The 25,847-nt window shown below is 44.6% G+C and overlaps 1 protein-coding gene across 17 annotated transcripts in view; it reads left to right on the top strand.

Annotated features, from left to right (window-relative positions):
• Nucleotides 1-25,847, top strand: part of CCR6 (C-C motif chemokine receptor 6) — a 553,987-nt gene that overhangs the window by 169,684 nt on the left and 358,456 nt on the right. For all 17 annotated transcript variants that reach the window (XR_003855476.1, XM_029594230.1, XM_029594222.1 and 14 more), the window contains 2 exons: nucleotides 14,121-14,182; nucleotides 16,272-16,333. Coding sequence is in view for 16 of the 17 variants with exons in the window: in XM_029594230.1 (XP_029450090.1) it covers nucleotides 14,121-14,182; nucleotides 16,272-16,333 (124 nt within the window). In the remaining variant the exon portion in view is untranslated. The remainder of the gene's footprint in view (nucleotides 1-14,120; nucleotides 14,183-16,271; nucleotides 16,334-25,847) is intronic.

The raw sequence follows: 25,847 nt of genomic DNA, 5'->3' as shown, positions 1-25,847 counted from the left end.
TATCCACCCTCAGCCGTCTCTTCTCCAAGCTGAAAAATCCTAACCTCTTTAGTCTTTCCTCATAGGGGAGCTGTTCCATTCCCCTTATCATTTTGGTCGCCCTTCTCTGTACCTTCTCCATCGCAACTATATCTTTTTTGAGATGTGGCGACCAGAATTGTACACAGTATTCAAGGTGTGGTCTCACCATGGAGCAATATAGAGGCATTATGACATTTTCCGTGTTAGGACCTGGAGCGTGGACCCTTGTTCTGAGGTAGAGTCTGCACTGCCGTCAAGGAGAGAACTCCTCATCGGCCTCTACCGTCAGATGGCGAGGCCTGTTGCAGATGTAGATCGGACTTCACCCTGGAAGCACGTGATCCCCCCAGGAGGAGCCCGTAGGGACACGGCCGCTGGGACTTAGGCGACTCCCTGAAGATAGAAGATGGTCTGGATACAGGCGCCTCCTGCAGGTCGTGGGTTCCAGACAGCTGGCGCCTCCAGCAGGTCGTAAGTAGTCTCCGTAAAGAAGTTGAAGAAAATCCAAAAGCCGGTCCAGGAGTCAGAGTCCAAAGAGCGGTCCGCAGCCAGTCCAGGGGTCGGAGTCCAGAGCGCGGTCAAAAGCCAGTCCAAGGGTCTGTATCCAGAGAGCGGTCCAAAGCCAAACCAGAGGTCGGAGTGCAAAGCGTGGTCCAAAGCCAGTCCAGAGGTCAGAGTCCAAAGCGTGGTCCAAAGCCAGTCCAGAGGTTGGAGTCCAGAAGAATCAATCCAGCAAGGACGGCAGAGCAGAAGCGGGATGAAGAACCAGGATACCAGGAACTCAGGAACCAAGCAAGACCTCAGTACCAAGGCAAGGACTGAATGCTCAGCCCTTGCCTTAAATACAAGAAACCGGGGGAGGAGCTTCAGGGGGAGCCATGACACTTCCTGTCATGGCTCCTTTAAGAATTCTCTTCAGCCGCGCGCGCCGCCCTACGGGGCAGAGGAGGAGCAGTCAGCTTGCCACGGAGCCATGCTGCCGACAGCCATAGCAGCGGTCAGAGGGAGAGAAGAAGAGTCTGCAGGCAGACTCAACATGCCGGCGATCCAAGTGAGTAGCTACTGCGGCCATCGGCCTTGCTTCAATTGCGGCTGACCACGGCCGGCGGCCATGACACCTGATCCCGGTCGCGGCCTGCCGCAGCCGACGCTGCTAACATTCCATTTTATTTACCATTCCCTTTCTAATAATTCCTAACATTCTGTTTGCTTTTTTGACTGCCGCAGCACACTGAACCGATGATTTCAATGTGTATCCACTATGACGCCTAGATCTCTTTCTTGGGTGGTCGGACCTAATATGGAACCTAACATTGTGTAACTATAGCATGGGTTATTTTTCCCTATATGCATCACCTTGCACTTATCCACATTAAATTTCATCTGCCATTTCGATGCCCAATTTTCCAGTCTCACAAGGTCTTCCTGCAATTTATCACAATCTGCTTGTGATTTAACTACTCTGAACAATTTTGTATCATCTGCAAATTTGATTACCTCACTCGTCGTATTTCTTTCCAGATCATTTATAAATATATTGAACAGTAAGGGTCCCAATACAGATCCCTGAGGCACTCCACTGCCCACTCCCTTCCACTGAGAAAATTGTCCATTTAATCCTACTCTCTGTTTCCTGTCTTTAAGCCAATTTGTAATCCACGAAAGGACATCGCCACCTATCCCATGCCTTTTTACTTTTCCTAGAAGCCTCTCATGAGGAACTTTGTCAAACGCCTTCTGAAAATCCAAGTACCGGTTCACCTTTATCCGCATGTTTATTAACTCCTTCAAAAAAGTGAAGCAGATTTGTGAGGCAAGACTTGCCTTGGGTAAAGCCATGCTGACTTTGTTCCATTAAACCATGTCTTTCTATATGTTCTGTGATTTTGATATTTAGAACACTTTCCACTATTTTTCCTGGTACTGAAGTCAGGCTAACTGGTCTGTAGTTTCCCGGATCGCCCCTGGAGCCCTTCTTAAATATTGGGGTTACATTAGCCATCCTCCAGTCTTCAGGTACAATGGATGATTTAAATGATAGGTTACAAATTTTTACTAATAGGTCTGAAATTTCATTTTTTAGTTCCTTCAGAACTCTGGGGTGTATACCATCCGGTCCAGGTGATTTACTACTCTTCAGTTTGTCAATCAGGCCTACCACATCTTCTAGGTTCACCGTGATTTGGTCCAGTCCATCTGAATCATTTCCCATGAAAACCTTCTCCGGTACTGGCACCTCCCCAACATCCTCTTCAGTAAACACCAAAGCAAAGAAATTGTTTAATCTTTCCTCAATGGCCTTATCTTCTCTAAGTGCCCCTTTAACCCCTCTATCATCTAACGGTCCAACTGACGCCCTCACAGGCTTTCTGCTTCGGATATATTTTAAAAAGATTTTACTGTGAGTTTTTGCCTCTACGGCCAACTTCTTTTCAAATTCTCTCTTAGCCTATCTTATCAATGTCTTACATTTAACTTGCCAACACTTATGCATTATCCTATTTTCTTCAGTTGGAGCCTTCTTCCAATTTTTGAATGAAGTTCTTTTGGCTAAAATAGCTTCTTTCACCTCCCCTTTTAACTATGCTGGTAATCATTTTTTTATTTTTATTTTATTTATTTATTTATTTATTGTTTTTGTTATACCGAGTTTCATGATAGGCATCACATCAACCCGGTTTACAAATAACAAGGAGTGTAAAGCATAACGTAACGTAAAAAACAATATTTTCAATAAGAACCTTGAACTTTAAATACAGTGAATCAGAAAAAGGGAGAGGGAAAGTTACAAAAAACAAGGAAAATAAACTTGGGATGGAAGGGGAGAAATTGAACAGCACAATATTTACATTTCAGCCTATTGATACATTAGAATAGCAAGTGAAAAATGAAACGGTACATAGGTAATCAAATGAATAAATATGACAGTTGTGAATGGTAATAGTATGATAAATATTCAGCAGGAATTAGTGAGAGAGGGTTTGAGGTTGGTTTTGCCTTTTTTCCACCTTTTTTAATGTGTGGAATACATCTGGACTGTGCTTCTAGGATGGTATTTTTTAACAATGACCACGCCTCTTGCACACTTCTTACCTTTGTAGCTGCTCCTTTCAGTTTTTTTCTAACAATGTTTCTCATTTTATCAATGTTTCCCTTTAGAAAGTTTAGCACAAGAGCCGTGGATTTCTTACTGTCCCCCTTCCAGTCATTAATTCAAATTTGATCATATTATGATCACTATTGCCAAGCAGCCCCACCACCGTTACCCCTCTCACCAAATCCTGTGCTCCACTGAGAATTAGATATAAAATTGCTCCCTCTGTCTGTTCCTGAACCAATTGCTCCATAAAAATGTCATTTATTCCATCCAGGAACTTTATATCTCTAGCATGTACCGAGGATATTTTACACAGTCAATATTGGGGTAATTGAAATCTCCCATTATTACCACACTACCAATTTGGTTAGCTTCCCTAATTTCTCTTAGCATTTCACTGTCAGTCTCACCATCTTGACCAGGTGGACGGTAGTATACTCCTACCACTATAGTCTTCCCCGACACACAAGGGATTTCTACCCATAAAGATTCAATTGTGCATTTAATCTCATGCAGGATGTTTAAATGCACTAAATCCCGAACATAAAGTGCTACACCACCTCCCGGGTGTTCCTCTCTGTCATTGCGATATAATTTGTACCCCGGTATAGCACTTTCCCATTGGTCGTCGTCCTTCCACCACGTCTCTGAGATGCCAATTAAGTCTGTCATCATTCACTGCTATACTTTCTAATTCTCCCATCTAACTTCTTAGACTTCTGGCATTAGCATACAAACATTTCAAAGTTTGTGTTTTGTTTGTATTTTCATTCTGCTTTTTAGTTGAGAGGAATAAATTAGAATTTTTTAGCTCAGGTGAGTTTTTAGTTACAGGCACTTGGACTACTTTTCTTATTATTGGCACCTCACTGTCGGGATGCCCTAATTCTAATGCATCATTAGTTTCCTTTGAAGATGCCTCTCTCCGAACCATGTGATGCTGAGCGACTGTCGGCTTTCCCTTTTGTTCTAGTTTAAAAGCTGCTCTATCTCCTTTTTAAAGGTTAGCGCCAGCAGTCTGGTTCCACCCTGTTTAAGGTGGAGCCCATCCCTTCGGAAGAGACTCCCCCTTCCCCAAAAGGTTCCCCAGTTCCTAACAAAACTGAATCCCTCTTCCTTGCACCATCATCTCATCCACGTATTGAGACTCCGGAGCTCTGCCTACCTTTGGGGACCTGCGTGTGGAATAGGGAGCATTTTAGAGACTGCTACCCTGGAGGTTCTGGATTTAAGCTTTCTACCTAAGAGCCTAAATTAGGCTTCCAGAACCTCCCTCCCACATTTTCCTATGTCGTTGGTGCCCACATGTACCACGACAGTCGGCTCCTCTCCATCACTGTCTAAAATCCTATCTAGGTGACGCGTGAGGTCCGCCACAGTTAGTCAGCCAGAGTGACTCACTACTCTCTTGATAACAAATGTTGGTACCTAATCAAACCAAATCACACAACCTCAACACATTTCCAAGGTGAGTAACTGAACTGAACTTTTCAACCTTTTTACTTAGGTATACACTGTTCCTAGCTTATTTGTAGCTTCTGGCTACTTTTTTGTTGGTTTTTTTGTTTTTAATATACAAACACTAACTTCTGCTTATTAGCTGCCTTACAGACAATTAAAAATAAACACACCAAATAATATTTCCAAATAGTTAACTTCGCCCCAGTATTTAAAAAAAAGAAAATGTCCCAAGCAAAATCTTACTGATTCCTTTCAGCCACCAGCAAGGTGATCCTCTCCTCTCAGTGCTCCCACTAGATTGTCTCTCCTCTGTGCTCCCATGTTGGAAGAAGTGGTCAATAAGTTCTGGAGCTATTGGAAGTGGTACAAAATGCGCCATTTTAGAAAAGTAGTCCACTATGATCCAGATTATGGTGCATCCTTTGGGAGGGGGGCAGATCCATTATAAATTCCATTACTGTATGAGACTAGGTTTTTCTCGGGATCAGTTATGACTGTAGGAGTTCCCACAGATGTGAATGAGATGGCTTGTTGGACTCTCAGTTAGGACAAGACTTAATGTATTGCTGAACATCCTTAGAAATTTGAGGTCACCAATAATGGCGAGAGAGAAATTCCAAGGTTTTGCAGACACATGGATGTCCAGCTAGCCTCGAGTCATAGGCCCAATGGAGAGCCTTCTCCTTGAGGCATTTGGGCATCATGGTTTTCCCAGATGGTACCATGATGGAAATGACAGCAAGGATTTGCCTGGATCAACAATGAGCATCCGCCCACTGATTTTTCCGTATGATGGTATGTCAGATGAAGATCAAAGTGATTGAAAAATGGTAACCACCTTGCCTGAGCCTGCTGTAGATGCTGAAGATTTTTATGATCCATGTAGATGGGATGAACAGCTCCTTCCAGGAAATGTCTCCACTCTTCAAGGGTGAACTTTATTCCTTGACGTTCACTGTCTCCAATAATTTAGTTTCTTTCAGAAGGTGTAAATTTTCTTGAAAAGAAAAAACACTGGATCATCGCTCTAGCAGTTGGTTGAGAAAGCACATCAATGACTCCAGTTGATGAAACATCTTCCTCCATGAAAAAGGGTTCCTGGGGGTCAGAATGCTTAAGGCAGGAGGCATCAAGAAGGCTGATTTGAGCTTGTTGAAAGCTTGGACCACAGCCTCGGACCTGTTCTGAGTGTCAGAACCCTTTTTTGTTAGGGAGGTGAGAGGTTCTGCTATAGAGGAATAACTGTGGATGAACTGATGGTAGTAATTAGTGAATTCCAATAGTCACTGAAGGATCTTGCGAGCCACTGGTTGAGGCCAGTTCTGAATAGCAACCAACATTTTTTGATCCATCGTGAGACCTTGATTAGAAATAAGGTAGCCCGAAAAGAGAAATTCCATTTGCTCACAGTAGCACTTCTCTGATTTGGCATATAGCCGGTTCTCCCGCAATCATTGCAGAACAGTTCTGATGTGTTTCCTATGTTAAGCGAGAGATTGGGAGTAAATAAGGATGTCATCCAGATGTACTAGGATGTACGATTGTAGGAGATCTCTGAAGATTTTGTTTACCATGTGCTGAAACATTGCAGGGGCATTGCAAAGACCAAATGGCGTGACTAAATACTCTTAATGGCCATCCCAAGTGTTAAATGCCATCTTCCACTCATTATCGTCACAAATTCGAATAAGGTTATATACACCTTGGAGATGCAATTTTGTAAAGGTGATGGCACCTTGGAGTCTGTCAAATAGTTCCGAAATGAGGGGGTAACGGGTACCAATTTCTTTTAGTAATAGCATTGAGGTCATGATAATCAATAAGGAGTCATAGGGACCCCTTTCTTCCCCATGAAGAAGAATCCTGCCTCTTCCTGGGAAGTAGAGGGTCAAACGAAACTACATTCGAGGTTTTCCTTTATGTATCCCCTGCATTTCTGGGATCTATAAGGGTAAACCCTGTCACGAGATGGAACCTTGTCAGCAGATCAATGGCGCAGTCATAAGACCTGTGGGGTAATAGTGTTTCGGCTCATTTCTTACTGAAGACCTCTGTATATGCTGCATAGGCTCGTGGTTGTAGCTCAGGTGGTACAGGAATTGTATCCAGGGCGACGGTCAGTGGGGATAGCATTGGTTGCATACACGCTTGGAAGAATGTGGATCCCCACTGTGAAATTTCTATCGATTCCCAATCAACTGTTGGGTTATGTTCCCGGAACCACAGCAACCTCAAAATAATTGGGTTCACAAACTTGGGCAAAACAAAGAAGGAAATCTATTTCTTGTGCAAGACTCCTGTCTGTAAGATTAGAGGAGTGGTGGCAGTCTGCATTTCCCCTGGAAGTGGCTATCCATGTACTGAGGAGATCATCACTGGAGGGTTCAACTGGAAACTGGAAGATTGTACCGACATTGGGCCAAGATTGTACTAAATCTTCCTTAAAGAAGTTCTCAGCTGCACCGGAATGCAGGAATGCCTTAGTAGGAATTCCCTCAGTCTCCGTCTTCAACAAGATAGAAACCAGAATTTGTTGCGCAGGTGATGGGCAAGAGTGACCTAGGGCTTCTCCACCCACTCCAACCAGACTTAGTCTCAGAAGTTTTCTGACGTCTCCATACACTGTGTGGCATAGAGCTCAGAACCAGCACAATACAGGCAAAGGTCGAGGTGCCTGTGTCTTTATTTCTCTTCTTCAGAAAGTTTAGCTCTACTAAGCAGCTTAAGTTCTTCTATGGCCTGGGACAACACAGACTCCCTGGGAGGAGGCATGGAAAGTCTTTGGGGAGCCAGTTTCTAGTGCCTTCAATAGGAGTCCCTCTCCCGGGTGCATTCCTGAAATCTCCATAAATTCTAATACAGAGGGTGATGAGGTCGTCCAATTCCATGGGTACAACCCGCCCAGCCAACTCATCTTTAATATGGTGTGCGAGAAAATGTTAGATTCCAGACTTTTTTATTCCATGTGAGCTCAGATGCAAGAGTCCTAAACTGGATGGCATAATGACCTGTAATCTTACAGCCTTGGCAAATAAAAGTAAGTCCGCCACAGCGAAAGAAGAACATCCAGACTTGTCAAAGACCTTGCAGAACTGATCTAGAAACATTTCAAGATTTCCCATAAGGGGCTCATTCCACTCTGACAGAGAAGAGGCCCAGTCCAGAGCTGATCCAGAGAGCGAGAGGATATAAAAGTCACCTTGGTCCGATCATTAGGGAAGGAAGCCGCTTGCAGCTTGAAATGCATCAAGCACTGGTTGAGGAAGCCATGGCATATCTTGGGATCCCTGTTGTACCTGGGTGGAAGTGCTAGATGTGGAACAAAGCATAGTGGGTGTACTATCATAGCAGAAGCCTGTACTGGTGGCACCGATGGTGGTTCCTAGACCTATAGGGCATCCAAGTGTCTGGTCAAACTTGAAACAGCCCCATTATCTTCATCTGGTCTTGTTGCTATAGTCAAATAAATATAACATCATATGGGTAACCCACAGGTATAATTCTTATGGATAAATAATATATAAATACCTGTGTATAATTTAACTCTGTTTTATTGTTAATCTTTTAATTTAACACACATACAATCCACAAATTTATGTTAAAACCAATACTATCACTCATACCACATTCACACATGCACAATCATATAACATAGAAAAAATATTGCACCTAATTCTAATACAGCAGTTCACCTATTACCAACATATTAAAATACATCTTATCTGTTTTATGTAAGGGCCTCGCCCAATGGTTTTATGTTCACTGTAAACCGATGCGATGTGCGAACGGACATCGGTATAAAAGAAACGTTAAATAAATAAATAAATAAATAAATACATCCAAAATTATTACAATCAGATAGCACCAATTTTATCATCCAATCCACCCTTATTTCTTATTGGTCTCCCTCTAGATATTCTTTGTTATTAGAAAAACTCTCTCTCAGTTCCCTGTCATATTCATTACTTTATATAAATTCCTGACGAAAAGCTTCCGTTTCACCGAGGTGGTTTCCTCAGGGGACCGTTATCCACTCATTGCTTTCATTTGAAAAGCCGGGAACTTCTCTATATAATTCATAGGGTGCTTGTTGCTTGTGCCGTCTGTGATAAAACACAATCCTGAATACATAAATGTTTTATTATTAATAATATATTAAAAAATGTAGAATGAATTAAATTTAAAGGTAAACTATTTGTCCAGTCACTATCCTTAAATACCAACGGAATGCTTACCTATGTTTTACTCCGTATAACTCCTTAACATTACTTTTATCAACTGTCTTCCACGTTGTTTCACAACCTACCAATCCATCAGAAAAAAGGACATTTTAATCCACCACCAAATACCACACAAATCCATTTAGCTTCGTTCTTACATATATACTAACCTGCCCGGAGGTATTTACTTCCACTTCTTATGTTAAACACCACTAACTTTGTAAATCAGCGTTTTTAAGACTTAATCCTTTATGAACACCACTGCTTCATACACCTTCGTGGCCGCCGCTGTCACCCACACCTTCTCAAACGCTGATATAAATACTGCCGTCGGCTATCATACTGCATTCCCATCTACAATACATAGTAAATCTCATGTCTACTAATAACTTGCATATTTCTTAGCACTTCTTCTATAAAATGCAACAAAATCAGCTCACATTCTAATATGCCTTAGCGCACTACTCCATTTTCCCAAAACGCCGCGATTGCGCATTACTTCCTACCCACACCCTTATACTTTAAATATCCCTCCTCTCACTTGTATTGGATACCACTACATCACCTGATCCTCAATTTGTGATCAAACTCCACCTACCAACTCAAGATAGTTGCAACCATCGCCGAACCACGCTATAAGAATGCATTCCATTCTATTTCTAAATTTAGACCGCCAGGAGTCACTGTTCCCCACTGGAATATATATCGCTGTTCCTTCTTTGTTAGCACTGTTGATATGTTTCCTCCTCTACTTAGCTCAACTTGATTAAGGACACAAAATCTTAAATCGTGAACATCATGCCTTTTCTCTTGCCAGTGCTGTACCAACGGGGCATTTTCTTTCCGTATACGTATATTACTAAGATGCTCAATTATTCTCGTTTTTAATTTTCTTTTAGTATGCCCTATATAATACAGCCCACATGGGCATAAAATCATATAAATGACTTGAGCTGACTCACAATCAAATTGCCTAGGCAAATAGTATATACGACCTGTGGATGGAATTGTCAAGGAAGTTGTCAAATATACCTGAGGGCATACTACACAGTGACCACATTGATATTGACCCTTCTGATCATTTAATAACCTTGGTATGGTTAAAACCGTCGAAGCTAACATATCCCTCAAAGAACGTCTCTTTTTGTAAGCAAAAATAGGATATTCCTTAAACACTCTATCATCTTTGATAATAGCCCAATGTCGATACACTATATCTTTAATTTGCATCACTTGATGCACTGTAGTGCACAGTAAATGAATTCAAACTGAAGTCGCTAGAGCTGGTTGATAGATTTATGGAAAGGGGTTATAAGAGGAAGATTGTTAAGAAAGCATATAAACAGGCGCTTTATGCAAATAGAGAGAACCTATTGATACCTGGTGATAAAATCCCATTGACCAGGATGGTATGTACGTTGCCTTTTTCCCATCAAGTGATGCAAATTAAAGATATAGTGTATCGACATTGGGCTATTATCAAAGATGATAGAGTGTTTAAGGAATATCCTATTTTTGCTTACAAAAAGAGACGTTCTTTGAGGGATATGTTAGCTTCGACGGTTTTAACCATACCAAGGTTATTAAATGATCAGAAGGGTCAATATCAATGTGGTCACTGTGTAGTATGCCCTCAGGTATATTTGACAACTTCCTTGACAATTCCATCCACAGGTCATATATACTATTTGCCTAGGCAATTTGATTGTGAGTCAGCTCAAGTCATTTATGTGATTTTATGCCCATGTGGGCTGTATTATATAGGGCATACTAAAAGAAAATTAAAAACGAGAATTATTGAGCATCTTAGTAATATACGTATACGGAAAGAAAATGCCCCGTTGGTACAGCACTGGCAAGAGAAAAGGCATGATGTTCACGATTTAAGATTTTGTGTCCTTAATCAAGTTGAGCTAAGTAGAGGAGGAAACATATCAACAGTGCTAACAAAGAAGGAACAGCGATATATATTCCAGTGGGGAACAGTGACTCCTTGCGGTCTAAATTTAGAAATAGAATGGAATGCATTCTTATAGCGTGGTTCGGCGATGGTTGCAACTATCTTGAGTTGGTAGGTGGAGTTTGATCACAAATTGAGGATCAGGTGATGTAGTGGTATCCAATACAAGTGAGAGGAGGGATATTTAAAGTATAAGGGTGTGGGTAGGAAGTAATGCGCAATCGCGGCGTTTTGGGAAAATGGAGTAGTGCGCTAAGGCATATTAGAATGTGAGCTGATTTTGTTGCATTTTATAGAAGAAGTGCTAAGAAATATGCAAGTTATTAGTAGACATGAGATTTACTATGTATTGTAGATGGGAATGCAGTATGATAGCCGACGGCAGTATTTATATCAGCGTTTGAGAAGGTGTGGGTGACAGCGGCGGCCACGAAGGTGTATGAAGCAGTGGTGTTCATAAAGGATTAAGTCTTAAAAATGCTGATTTACAAAGTTAGTGGTGTTTAACATAAGAAGTGGAAGTAAATACCTCCGGGCAGGTTAGTATATATGTAAGAACGAAGCTAAATGGATTTGTGTGGTATTTGGTGGTGGATTAAAATGTCCTTTTTTCTGATGGATTGGTAGGTTGTGAAACAACGTGGAAGACAGTTGATAAAAGTAATGTTAAGGAGTTATACGGAGTAAAACATAGGTAAGCATTCCGTTGGTATTTAAGGATAGTGACTGGACAAATAGTTTACCTTTAAATTTAATTCATTCTACATTTTTTAATATATTATTAATAATAAAACATTTATGTATTCAGGATTGTGTTTTATCACAGACGGCACAAGCAACAAGCACCCTATGAATTATATAGAGAAGTTCCCGGCTTTTCAAATGAAAGCAATGAGTGGATAACGGTCCCCTGAGGAAACCACCTCGGTGAAACGGAAGCTTTTCGTCGGGAGTTTATATAAAGTAATGAATATGACAGGGAACTGAGAGTGAGTTTTTCTAATAACAAAGAATATCTAGAGGGAGACCAATAAGAAATAAGGGTGGATTGGATGATAAAATTGGTGCTATCTGATTGTAATAATTTTGGATGTATTTTAATATGTTGGTAATAGGTGAACTGCTGTATTAGAATTAGGTGCAATATTTTTTCTGTTATGTGATTGTGCATGTGTGAATGTGGTATGAGTGATAGTATTGGTTTTAACATAAATTTGTGGATTGTATACTTGTTGCTATAGTACCATAAGAGTCAATCCAGCCATAGTGTGAGGCAAGGATGAGTCCACCAAAGTCATGGCCTCAGAAATCTGTCACAGAGTGCGAATCCTTAGGCAGTGACATGGTTTGTGCTACCCAGCACATGAGTATGGGCTGAATTCTCACCGACAGTAGGCGACATGCTACAGGCTGGAACTGGGAGAAGGCTTCATCTATATTAGCCTCTTCCCCTTAGGTTGAGCCCTTGGGTTTTGAGGCTGGCAGGACTTCGGCAAATACCCAGCAGGAGAGCGATAAATCGTTGAAGACAGGCAGCAGCCAGACAAAATAGAGTCAGACTGAAGTCAAGGCAGCATCCATATCAAAGACAAGATCAAGGTAGTGTCAGTATCTAAGCACGGGTCAAGGTCCAACTTGTCAGTCAGCGAAGGTAAGGATAACAGAGGAAAAGACAAGGAAGACTGGAACAAGACAAGGAGCTGAGAATGCTGGAACAAGACAGGAATTAGAAGTGGCAGCAGGTACGGGGCAAGGCAGAAAGAGAGAGGATCAGGGGCTAGAACCAGGCAGGAGCAGGCAGATGCTGGAGCTCGGCAGGAACTGGAACTAGAGCAGGAAAGAGACAAGGAGGAAGGCAGACTGGAACAACAGCAATGAGCACAGATAAGACTGAAGGAGCTTTTGCTGAGGCACTGGAGTGTTGCGAAGCTGGCAATTTATATATCCCTGCTGCCAGTGTCATTAGTGAGTGCCGCCATGGGTCTTTTAAATGGCTGGGAGGTGCTCTCGTGTGTGCCCAAAGAAACACAGAGCGGCAGGAGTCCGCATTGGTTCAGGAGCCGGACTGGAGGCATCAGCGGCATGTGAGGTGAGTGTGGGTCAACTGTGGCGAGGCTGCTGTGGTCGGACAAATATTACAACTAAGTTACCTAACATTAAAGACAAATGTAATTAAGTTGAACATTGCAAGCTGTTTTGCATTTGCACACAGTTATTTTATTGTTCATTATAGAGCTTAGTATATACAGTTTTACATTTTACAAGAGATGAAGCTTGATAAGTCCCTTTTCTGAAGCGTTAATAGTAAAAGAAAAGATGGCTGTGATAGATCAAACTTAGGGAGGTTATTGAAAGGAATGAGATTTGAACCTGAGAAAGACTTGTTTATCAATAAAGCATGTTCTTGTTGGCTTACTTTGGTATATTTAGTTGCCAACTTTCGGGGGAAAAAAGGAATATTTTATTCATCTGAGATTGTGGTTCTCCTTATTTTACATTAAAATTGAAGTTGAATACAGTGTTATGATGCTTAATGTCCAAGTTTAGAAATGACTTCTGATCTTTTGCTGTAAGACTAGTTGAAACCAAGATGAACTGTATAAGTTGCAAATTTGTGCTTGTAACGCTGGGCTGGTCGTGGGATGGCCCTGCAACTGGCCACACTCACATTGCAAGCTTGTTTCAAGGCCGGCACGCCACTGACGCTATCATTTTCTGCTCCAGTGTGCTGGCCCTTAGACACACTTGAGTGCCACTGTTTCCTAGATATAGGCCCCATGGCAGGTGAAGAGGTTGGGCATCAGTACAGTTGGATATTTAAAGACCAGCCGAGCTCTCTACTGATGCCTCAGCAACAGGTCCTCCCTGCAGTACATGCTCTTCCGTGTTCCTGCCTTGTTTCCTGTCTTGTCCCAGCCTGCCTTGTTCTTGCCCGACTTATCCTTTGTCTTGTCTCCTTCCTGGTCCTCTCCCCTGCCCTGCTTCTGTCTAGTCTGTGGAATATACTTGCTTAGTTAGCCAGGAACAGATTCTTCAGACCTTTAACCCAGTTGAATGATGGCCTACTGCATATCAAATATTTTCCCACTTTTCATATAGAACAGAGAGATGATATGTGTTGCTTCCTACTTTTTCAAAATGCAAAATTTCTCTTTTGATTTATACTCTTCTTGTCAGCAATAAAAACTAAGGAAACTAGGTGTTATTTCTTTACTACACCAGTCTTTGAAAAATATAAATGGCAAACTTTGTAAAAAAAGACTATATTTTTTTAAATAAATGTGCTTATAGAAACAAATCGTAGTGATCAGGACACATCATGTGTTTACATTTTTTTCTGATTTTATTTTTATTTTTGAAGGAATATGTTGGAGAAGTGTATAAGCAATGAGCTCAAAGCTACAGACAAAGATTTCAACAATGGTAAGTGCAGTAAATAATGCCAGACAAACCATGCAGCTTCAGAAGCAGTGAGTGGGCAGACTTTCAGAAATATGTGAGCAGTCCTGCTCCAAACAACTAAACCTGTAGCTTTTTCAGTTTGCCATACCAATTTCACTACTTTTTAAAATGCGGCAATGTATAAAAACTATAAAATAGCTCTCAGCATATTTTTAATTATTTGAAGGTTCTCAAGTTCACATTTGTCTCGTTTCTTGAAGCATTTTAACTTTTGATGCTGTTTATCTCATTTGCAGTCTTAGAGGTGGCTTATGAATATGATGAAGCCAATATTCAGTAGGCCGTTTAGTGGACAAGTTAGCAGGATAACTTGTCCTATATATTCAGTGAGATAAACGTTCTGTGGAATATACTTGCTTAGTTACCCAGCTTTATGTAGCCAGTTAACTTAAAAGTCTATGTTTGAATATAAAAGATTAAATTTAGAAGTTATCCAGCCTTGAGTAACCGGATAACTAGCTACTTAACCGGATAACTTCAGAGATATCTGGTTATTTAGAGATCTGTAAAAGGAAAAAATATATATATAAAGGCGCCTGTGGCATATTTCTCTTGCTCCCTTATCCAAATTATAGCTAAGGCTCTGTCGGCCTTGCATCTGCCACACTTCAAACCCTCTAAAGTATGTTTACATGTCCCAGGCCCACCAAACCCATTAGCAATTTAAAAAAATTGTAAATCTTAACCCCCCCGGGCCCACCCCACCCATCCATGGGCTAAGATCTGACCAGTCCACAGACCCCCACCCAGATCCCACCGGGACCCCTCTTTCATTGCCCCTGGGAAGCAGTGTGTATCTGACAGACTCAGCAGTGGGAGCGGGTAAAGTAATACTTCGCTCCCGGCATGGACCAAGAGGAATCGGGGGAAGGGATGAAAGAGATCCGGGTGTGTGTATGTGTGTGTGTGTGTAGCTGGCTAGATCTTAGCCCTTGGATGGGGGGGGGGGGGGGGAGATTTGCATTTTGTTTAAATCGCTAATGGGTTTCGTGGGCCAGAGACATGTAAACATATTTTAAAGGTTCTAAGGGGTGGCAGATGCAAGGTTAACGAGGGATCAAGAGAAATGGGCCACAGGCCCCTTTACATATTTTTATTTTTTCCTTTTTCAGATCTCTACTTAATCAAATAACTTCAAAGATATTTAGTTAAGTAGCATGTTATCTGGCCACACAAGGTCGGATAACTTTACACCTGTTTAGAAGCATTTAAATGATAACTTGTGAGTTATCCATCTAAATGGTTTTTGAATATTGACCTCAATATTTCCAAATGCATTGCATAAAAGTAATGGAATATTTTGGGAAATCTTGCTTCTAAACAGGTGTAAAGTTACCCAGCTAACCTAGCTGGATATACCTGATATTCAATAGATTAGCCGATATGTCAGCCCCTCCCTGAAATGCACCCAAAGCACCCCTTTTTTGTCTGGCTAAATTATAGCCAGATAATTACTTATTCTGCTATAATTTTAGATGGATAAGTGGCTGAATATGCCTGTGGGAGACCGAGCAGTGTTTCCCTGGCTGGAGACAGGCTGGAGTCAGTGTTGCTTTCTTCTGGTGCAGATAAAACTTTAATAAGCAAACACAATACTTTCACAATGGATTTCCTACCTTAGCAGTAGTCACTTACGTTCTCAGGGGCTGTAGGCTGCCTTGCTTCTGGTAAATGTAAACTCATTCCCTTCTGGTTTGGACAGAGTGCTTTACAGGAGCTGCCTTCCTCCTGGAAGCATAGAGGCCTCCTGAACATAGCTGGGCTTGCACTCTTATCCCAGCCCCAGCTGGGTCCCTCTCACAGAGCTCTCTCCCTCTGTGAGATTTAAGGTGGACCAAGCATTTAGTGTGGTCGAGCATACACAAAAAGGGGGAAAAACAGGGTCACTGTTACAATGTCACACTTGCCATTTAAATGATAACTTGTGAGTTATCCATCTAAATGGTTTTTGAATATTGACCTCAATATTTCCAAATGCATTGCATAAAAGTAATGGAATATTTTGGGAAATCTCCTTAGCACCCAGCTTTGTTATTATTTTTTCCTGCAGGTATAAACTTTAAAGAATTTGTTGGAATATACAAGTGCTTATTTATTCATTGCAGAAATATAGTGAGTATATATTTTTAAAGAATTTTAATTTATTTTCACAATGACAGACAATGCCCCTTTAAGATAATTTCAGCAAGCTGACTTGGAGTACATTTTAGTTGTAGTGATGAATTTGTACATTTTTGGGATGAAAGTTATTTTACATAACAACTTAAGAAATGTCATGCTGAGTCAGACCAAGATCCATTAACAGTGGCCAGTCCACATCACAAGTATCCAGCAGATCCCAAAAAGTGGATCTGTTTATCTGTTAACAAGTGAACATAAATCAGATATAACATGTGGGTGAGGAACTGGCTCTCAGAGCTTAGAAAAAGTTATTTTTTTTTTTCAAAATAATTTTTATTAACCATAAGACGTTACACTCACATGGGAGAACAATAGCATATGCAACATAGAAAACAGCATACAATACAAGCGTTGCACATAAATGTTCGGTATAACAACCGATCCCACTATAACGTATTCCCTGGTTTTCTCTTTTTTCCCACTCCATCCAATCCTAGCCCAATCATCCCCTCCCCGCAGAAAAGCTCCAAAGCATACCACATACAAACCTCCCTTCCCCTCCCCCATGCCCTCCCCCCTCGGAACCTCAGTTAAGACCATATGGGCTTATATCCAGAGCTCAGTTTGTAAAGCAAGAGGAAACATGGCATAACATGCATTCCAACAAGCATTATATATCTTGACTGGTTTTCTCTTGCCCAAGCGGAAGTCCATATATTTCATCTGCAGTCAAGAGGCCATCCTGCCAAACCACGCATCAACTGAAGGTTGTGCCAAGGAATCGGTCCAGAGAGCCAGTATGGTGCGGCACGCCAACATAACTGCTAGGCGTTCAAATATTGCTCTAGAACGTGTACCAGGAACCCGATCAGTCTGTTGGTGAGCCAGTAAAAGGCGACCTACAGGAGAAATGACAGTACCAGTACCAGTAATTGCGTCAAGAACTTATTTCCAAAAAAGCTCCAAGCGTGGGCACGCCAACAAACTATGGTATAAATTGGCCCTCAGCCACACCACACCGGCTACATAGAGGAGACTGCGTAAGCTTCATATGATACCGGCGAACGTCATCACAGTATATATTATGAAGAACTTTGAATTGGACCTCCCGGAGCCCCACATCAGGCAGCAACTGGTAAAGAGCAGTAAAACAGCTCTTCAAGTAATTCGGGGTCATTGGGGAGTCCAACAAGGCAGTCCAGTGAGTCGTAAGGTGTTGCAATCAGCCTGGATGACCCAGTGATTGACCGAGTTTTTTCCAACCAGCAATCGTATTCTTGAGGCAGGCAGTGTCAAAAGCCTTGGTAGCAAACATTGTTTCCGCTGCCAGGTCCTCTACAAACCATGCCAGGGACTGGATATAATGACGGGCTTGCAGGTACGCATAAAAGTGTTTAGTAGGCAGTTGAAACGTACGGGCCAGAGTAGCAAAATCTTGGATAATGTGGGAGTCTGGTTCTAACAAATGAAATATGTATACCACCCCATTATCAGCCCAAGCCTGGAAGACCGCCCTGCTGTCCCTCCCCGGCACAAAACTTGCATTCCCCAGAAAAGGCAAAAAAAGGGAGGCTATATCCCGCAAGCCCCATTGTCTCCGCAACTATCACCAGGCTCAGATACAAGGTTGTAAAAATATTCTGGGGTAGGTCAGATTGCCTAGCGTGTAGCAGATGGACTCAGGACCAATGGGTATAGTGTACTCGTGCTAGCAGTTGGAGACAGATCAGATTTCAATCTGACGTCAGCACCTAGTACATATACCCCTGCAGGAAGTGCAGATTCTCAGTATTTTTCCATCTCCAAAGCAGTTAGGAGCTATCTTCACGCTCGCCGAGCGTTAGAACAAATTTAAAGAACAAAACCCTACCTGAAGACGAGCCCCACACTCCTGCGGTGATACCCTTGGGTCCCTCCCCCAGTTGAGTTTCCCGAGGTGATTTCCGTGGTCCCTAGGAGGTAAGAGCCTCGGTCCGGTGGCCGAATCGCGGCAGGGACCTAGCCCCCGAGCGAGAAGGGCTCGGGCGCGGCATAGAGGCAGCCTCGGTCCAGAGCCGAATCATGGCGAGGACTTAGTCCCCGAACGAGAGGAGTTCGGGCGCGGCTGAGAGGCAGCGCGTGCATCCCCTCGAGCACGGCGGTGAAGGTATTTACCCTCTCCTCCCGCAGCCGGAGACCGCCCGGGATGAAACCGGGAAGCGCCGAAGACAAGGTAAGGCGTACATCTTCTATTTAACCGGTCTCCGAAGATCGAGTAGGAGCAGGGTCTGCCCACGTGGAGACCCTCCAAGGAGGTCGCCATATTGCCCGCACGCTCGCCGTTGCCATCTTGGCCTTCTTCGCCGCCCGCCGCCCGAGCGCACAAATTAAGCTAAGCGCATATTATAGGAGCCCGAAAATAGCTGGGCGCATATTTTAAGCTAGGCGCCCAATAATTGGGCGCGTATTATAGGCGCCAATTTTTGGGTGCGTATTGTAGGCGCCGATAGTTGGGCACGCATTATAGGCGCACAAAATTTGGGCGCACATTCTTAGGCGCACATTAAAACTTCCGCGCATAAGCTTCGCGCACAGTACAAGGCGCATACCTACGGCTCGGAGCAAACCGGCGCGCATATACCAGACGCAATGGAGCGCATAAGAGCTTACGCGTCCACAGAAGCGGCACCTCCAGAAATAGGCATAAAAGCCCAAGGCCTCTGCCCTGCATGCCACATCAGAGTCGCACAGAGCGAGGAAGCGGACGCCCTATGCGCACACTGTGAGGAGGCCCTGGGAGACCTAGGCCAGGGCCAGTCCCACCCGGGTCCCAGTGCTAGCTCCTCAGGGGGCACCCCGGACCTAGCAGGCCCCAGTGAATCCATCCCGACATCGATCTCCTGGGTGGAGTCATTTAAAGGGATTCACGCCTTTGTCAAGATGCAGACTGAACCCCGGGCCGGCCATCCATATGCACTGGAAGACCCTCATGCCCCAGGACCCTCGAGGCCTAGGCACAGGCTCCCACCACCCAGAAGCCCCACCTTCGGGGACACGGATTTCTCCGAGGAAGAAGTTGAGCTCCTCAAGGAGGGAGAACTCCCCTCGGGGACGGAGCCGCATCGAACCATGAGACACTTCTTCTGAAAGGATGAGCCTCCAGACCTGGTATCTCAATGCCTGTCGGAACTCGCTATCCCGGGCCAAGACACCCCGGGGGAACCTAGAATGAACCCCCTGCTGGAGGGCCTTCGACAGACGTCCCACCATTTTCCCCTCTTACAGGCGGCACAACAGCTAATTGACCTGGAGTGGAATGCGCCGGAATCCTCATTCAAAGGGGGTCGAGCCTTATCGGCCATATACCCCCTGGACCCAGCAACCAAGGAGCTCCTGGCGTGCCCCAAGGTGGATGCCATAGTTTGCGCGGTCGCTAAGCGCACCACCATACCAGTGGAGGGAGGAACGGCCCTCAAGGATGCACACGACCGATGCCTGGAAGCCATACTGAAACAGGCCTTTGAGGTGGCAGCCATGTCTCTACAAATTGTGACCTGCTGTACCGTGGTGACACGTTCCTGTTTATCCCAAGCCAGGAACAACACCCCGGGGGAAGACATGGAATCGGCACTTTCGTTCCTCGCTGATGCTGCCTCCGATCTAGTACGCACAGCAGCCAGAGGAGTGTCATCCACAGTGGCAGCCAGGAGACATCTCTGGCTGCGAAATTGGTCGGCTGACGCCTCACAAGAATGCCCTTCAGGGATCCCTCCTGTTCGGCAGCGAACTAGAGAAGCTGGCTAACAGATGGGGCGACTCTCAGAGGCAGAAGCTCACAGCGCTTCAACCCTTACAGGAACAACTACCAAGCGCCCTGCCCTACGGGCAGGAGCCAGTCCTTTTGGAACAAACACAGCAAGAGGGGAACCAGCTCAGGTCCAGGCCCCAGCCGCACCCCACAATGAGATTCAGCCGACCCATCCAAGGGAAGAAGCCATAGGGGGCAGACTAACCCTATTCTACCGCAGATGGGTCGAGATAACTTCGGACAAGTGGGTCCTAGCCATCATCAGAGAAGGGTACTACCTGGACTTCCTTTGAACCCCTCTGGGCAAGTTCGTGGAATCTCCCTGCCACGACCCCCTCAAGAGGGCGGCAGTGGAAGCTACTCTGACCAAACTCCTGACCCTAGAGGCCATAACCCTGGTACCAGCACGGGAAATAATTTCCGGGCATTACTCCATTTACTTCATCGTACCCAAGAAAGAGGGTACGTTCAGGCCCATCCTGGACCTCAAGTCGGTCAACCGACACCTAAGGGTCCCAAGATTTTGAATAGAAACCCTGTGGTCAGTCATACGTGCAATACAGCCAGGAGAATACCTCACATCCCTGGATCTGTCTGAAGCCTACTTGCACATCCCAATCCATCAGGAACACCAGCGCTACCTACGCTTCAAGGTCCTGAATCATCACTATCAATTCCGGGCACTACCCTTCGGGTTAGCCACTGCACCGCGGACCTTCACCAAGGTTATAGTAGTGGTAGCGGCGACACTCAGGAAGGAGGGAATCCTTGTTCATCCTTACCTGGACGACTGGCTGATCAGAGCAAAATCACCGGAGGAGAGCCACCGAGCAACCAACAGAGTCATAACTCTACTGGAAAGCCTAGGATGGGTAGTCAATACAAACAAGAGCTCCCTACAGCCATCGCAGTCGCTGGAATACCTAGGAGCCCGATTCGACACAAAGGAAGACAAGGTCAGTCTGACCCCCACAAGAAGATCAAAGCTGCGGGACCGACTCCAGACCCTGCTGAGCGCCACCCGGCCCACAGCATGGGATTACCTACAAGTCCTCGATCTAATGGCATCCACACTGGAAGTGGTACCATGGGCGCGAGCCCACATGAGACCCTTGCAACGCTCACTCTTATCACGGTGGAGTCCACGATCCCAGAACTACACCGTACATCTACCTCTACCGACCAGAGTTCGGACCCAGCTAAGGTGGTGGCTACAGTCCAACCACATGAGCCGGGGATCAAGAATATCCTCCCCGATCTGGACCCTGCTCACCACAGATGCCAGCCTACACGGATGGGGAGCACACTGCGAAGAGCTAACCGCCCAAGGGCAGCGGAACGAAGTCGAGTCAGGGTGGAACATCAATCGATTAGAGGCACGGGCAGTCCGGCTAGCCTGCCTGCGGTTTGCCCACAGACTTCGAAACAAAGCGGTCAGAGTGATGTCGGACAACACCACCACGGTGGCCTACATCAACAGGCAGGGCGGAACCAGATGCCAATAGGTATCCTAAGAAATAGCCCCCCTGATGACCTGGGGGCTATTTCTTAGGATACCTATTGGTATCCTTTAGAGGAGTGTGGTATCCTTTAGAGGAGTGTGGTTCGCTGGATCAAAGAAGTCATCAAGGCGGCCTACGTAGAAGCGGGAAAACCACCACCTCTACAGGTCAAGGCCCATTTCACCAGAGCCCAGGCGGTTTCCTGGGCAGAAACTAGAATGCTGTCACCTGCTGAGATCTGCAAGGCGGCAACATGGTCCTCCATCCATACCTTCTCCAGATTCTACCGTCTGGATGTTCAGGCTCGGGAGGACACAGCTTTTGCAAGAGCAATCCTTACTGGACCACGGGCAGCCTCCCACCCAGTTCGGGAGTAGCTTTTATACATCCCATTGGTCCTGAGTTCATCTGCTACACGCTAGGAAATGGAGAAATTACTTACCTGATAATTTCGTTTTCCTTAGTGTAGTCAGATGGGCTCAGCAGCCCACCCTCGGCTGCCGTTATACATGGTCGTTCATCGAATCAAGGTAAGCCATGTCTTACTTAACATAGGGGATCCACCCTGCTGGGTGTCGAAGCCTTCTGGTTGAGGACACTGGCGGTCTCCAGCTATAGTCGATCAACCAATTCAATATAATCAGAGTTAAAACACATTAAGTTAATCAATCGGTCAGTCACACATATATCCATAATGCTTTGCAAGGAAGAATACTGAGAATCTGCACTTCCTGCAGGGGTATATGTACTTGGTGCTGACGTCAGATTGAAATCTGATCCGTCTCCAACTGCTAGCACGAGTACACTATACCCATTGGTCCTGAGTCCATCTGTCTACACTAAGGAAAACGAAATTATCAGGTAGGTAATTTCTCCATTACTCCGCAACCCTGGGCGCAGCTGAATAATACTTAAAGGGGAGCTAGGTTGAGACATCTTATTTAAATCCGTGGTGCGCACAATAGCAGTAGGTCTCCGTAATCCACTCACCCACATATCGCAACTGACATGCCACATTATAAAGTCTGAAATCCGGCAAATTAAACCCTCCCTGCTCCCGGGGCTGCTCCAAGATGGTATAAGCCAATCGAGCCCGTTTCCGCTTCCACATGAACTTTTGTAAACTAGTACACAATTGTCGAAGATCCCCGGCTTTCAACCAACAGGGAATTATGTACAGCAAAAAAGAAGTCGGAGTACTAGGACCATTTTAATAAGGGCACTCCTACCATATAGGGAGAGTGGCAATTGGAGTCCAGAGCTGCAGCTGCGCCCGAAACTTAAGGAGACATGGGGCAATATTCAGCTCGTAGAGTCGTTCCAGCTGTCGGGGTACCCATACACCCAGATATTTTATCTTGTCAGGGGCCCACTGAAAGGGGAAAGGACCATCCCAAGAGCCAGGCAAGTGAGCATTTAGGGCCAAAGCCTCTGACTTTCCATAATTGATTTTCAGCTCCACAACCAGTCTAAACTGATCAAAAAGGTAAATAATATTAGGCACACTGTTGTCATCCGCTAATAACGCAGTCTTCAAAGGGTGGCCATTTACACTAATCCCAGTGAACCCTGGATCGCCTCGCAACTGGATAGCCAGAGGTTCTAAGGCCAACACAAATAGCACTGGGGAAAGGGGACATCCCTGCCAAACTCCGCAATATAATGTGTGGCACATTTAAAACTAATCGGAGAAAGTTCTTTTTCACTCAACACACAATTAAACTCTGGAATTTGTTGCCAGAGGATGTGGTTGGTGCAGTTAGTATGTGCAGTTAGTATGTGCAGTTAGTATGTGCAGGTAGTTGGTGCAGTTAGTATGTGCAGTTAGTATGTGCAGTTAGTATGTGTTTAAAAAAGGATTGGATAAATTCTTGGAGAAGTCCATTACCTGCTATTGATCTGACTTAGAAAATAGCCACTGTTATTACTAGCAATGGTAACATGGAATAGACTTAGTTTTTGGGTACTTGCCAGGTTCTTATGGCCTGGATTGGCCACTGTTGGAAACAGGATGCTGGGCTTGATGGACCCTTGGTCTGACCCAGTATGGCATGTTCTTACGTTCTTAAGAGTCGGTAGGCTCCCCGTTAAGCAGAATAGAGGCACTAGGGTTACGATAAAGTGCTTTCAACCATTGGATATATGCCCCCGAGAAGCCGTAACGTTGCAGGGCCCAGAACATATATTCCCAGGATAAGGAATCAAAGACCTCTTCCGCATCTAAACTTAAAACCAATGCCTCCGCTGTCAATTGATGGCTTAAGCCCGCCAGCAATTGCCGGACATTACAAACCCCTTGCCGTCCTTGGACAAACCCCGTCTGATCATTATGAATAAGGAGGGGCAAAATTCCATTTAACCGGGCCACCAGGACAGCTGCCAGGATTTTTACATCTACATTTAGTAAGGAAATGGGTCTATAAGAACCCATGTCCAAGGGGTCTTTTCCTGGTTTTGGGAGAACGACAATGACAGACCGATTGGATGCCTCAGCAATACGGTCAGTGAGCAAAAGGTCAGCATAGTATTTCTGCATCGGGGACAGAACTGTAAATTTCAGTATCTTGTAAAATTTGGAGCTTAATCCATCTTGGCCTGCGGCCTTCCCCAATTTAAGCTTGTGGATGACGGCGTGGATTTCCCCCTCAGTGATGGGGCTATTCAATGCAGTAACCTGGTCAATAGTTAACGAGGGCCACAAGATCCCTTGAAAAAGGGACTCAGCTACATCAGCATCCATAGGCTTAGAGCCATATAATATAATATTCCCGGAACCTACGCGTGATGTCCGTGGGAGTACTCAAGTGGTCTCCCTGGCTATTTTGGATCCCTGTTACGGCTGCCCATTGGCCCCTAGGCCTAATAAGGTGGGTCATCAGTCTACCTGCCCTGTTCCCCTGTTTATATAAGTGGTACCGATAGTAGCGAAGCGATTTAGACGCCCTTTGGTGAAGTAAGCCATTGAGAGCAGCCCTAGCCCTATCAGCCACCGCCTTGGACTCCCCAGTCAAGGATGTCATGTGTTGTTGCTGAGCATGTTTAAGAACAGCAGTTAACCTCAAAATTTCAGCATTGCATTTTTTATTTGCCCTGGCCACATATGCTATATTTGCACCTCGCATTACGATCTTACCGGCCTCCCACACGGTTGCGGCACTCATATCTGGGTTCGCATTATGTTTTAAGTATTCCAACCATTGAGTTTGCAAATAATTATGGAATACTTTGTCCAGATATAAATCTGGACGCATGCGCCAGGAGAATGGAGGGCGAGCCCAGGAGCAACAGTGTATGGTTACCGTCACAGGGGCGTGATCAGAGATAGAAATAGTGCCAATACTGGCCTCCGTCACCCTCGGGGAAACAGCTGTCCGATACCAGCAAATATCCAACCTGGAATAAGACTGGTGGGGGTTAGAAAAAAATGTAAAGTCAGAGTCTCCGGGCTGCAATACCTGCCAAATGTCCATTAATTGCAATTCATCACATAACAGATTGACTCCTTTACTCCTGTCCTGATTATGCACAGGCTTGTGAGGTCTGATGTCTAGCTGCTTATTCGCAACTATGTTAAAAGTCCCTCCTCCCCCCCCCCCCCCAACTACCAAATGATAGGCAGAGAACTCAGCCAGCCGACTCACCAAGGAAGCAAAAAACAGAGGAGAATAAGGTACCTATGACAATCATGTATCTTCCCTCTAGGTCCTGGTATGTTTGCGTCAGCTGAAATGATAAATTTTTATGGAGGAGAATGGCGACCCCATGCTGCCTCGAACTGAATGAGGAATAGTAGCAGTGACCCACCCAGTCAATCTGTAATTTAGCGTGTTCCTTATCTGTAAGATGCGTTTCCTGCATGGGCCCGCATGCGCTTAAACATTGTGAATAACTTCTTTCGCTTAATCGGGGAGTAGACCCCATCCACATTCAGCGAGACGATTTTAACCTGTGCCATAGCATGAACCCAGAAGGACACATAAAAGGATGACATTATTCACATTTATACTGCCAAGGCCCCCCAGCCTGGGCCTTAGATAGCAGCTTGACATATATTGAAACAGCCAGAAATACAAGACTTCCTGCACAAAGAAAGAGGTTCCCCCTATACCCCCCTCCTTTCTATTCTGCCTCTCACTCACACATACAAACCACAGCCATACCCACACATACCCCACACATTCCAAATACATCCAAACCCAGAACTTCTTGCTCCTCA

Source organism: Rhinatrema bivittatum, chromosome 3 (genome assembly GCF_901001135.1).
Source record: "Rhinatrema bivittatum chromosome 3, aRhiBiv1.1, whole genome shotgun sequence".
NCBI classification, from domain to species: domain Eukaryota; kingdom Metazoa; phylum Chordata; class Amphibia; order Gymnophiona; family Rhinatrematidae; genus Rhinatrema; species Rhinatrema bivittatum.
The sequence above is the reverse complement of the archived record's forward strand: the minus strand, read 5'-3'. Positions and strand labels throughout refer to the sequence as shown.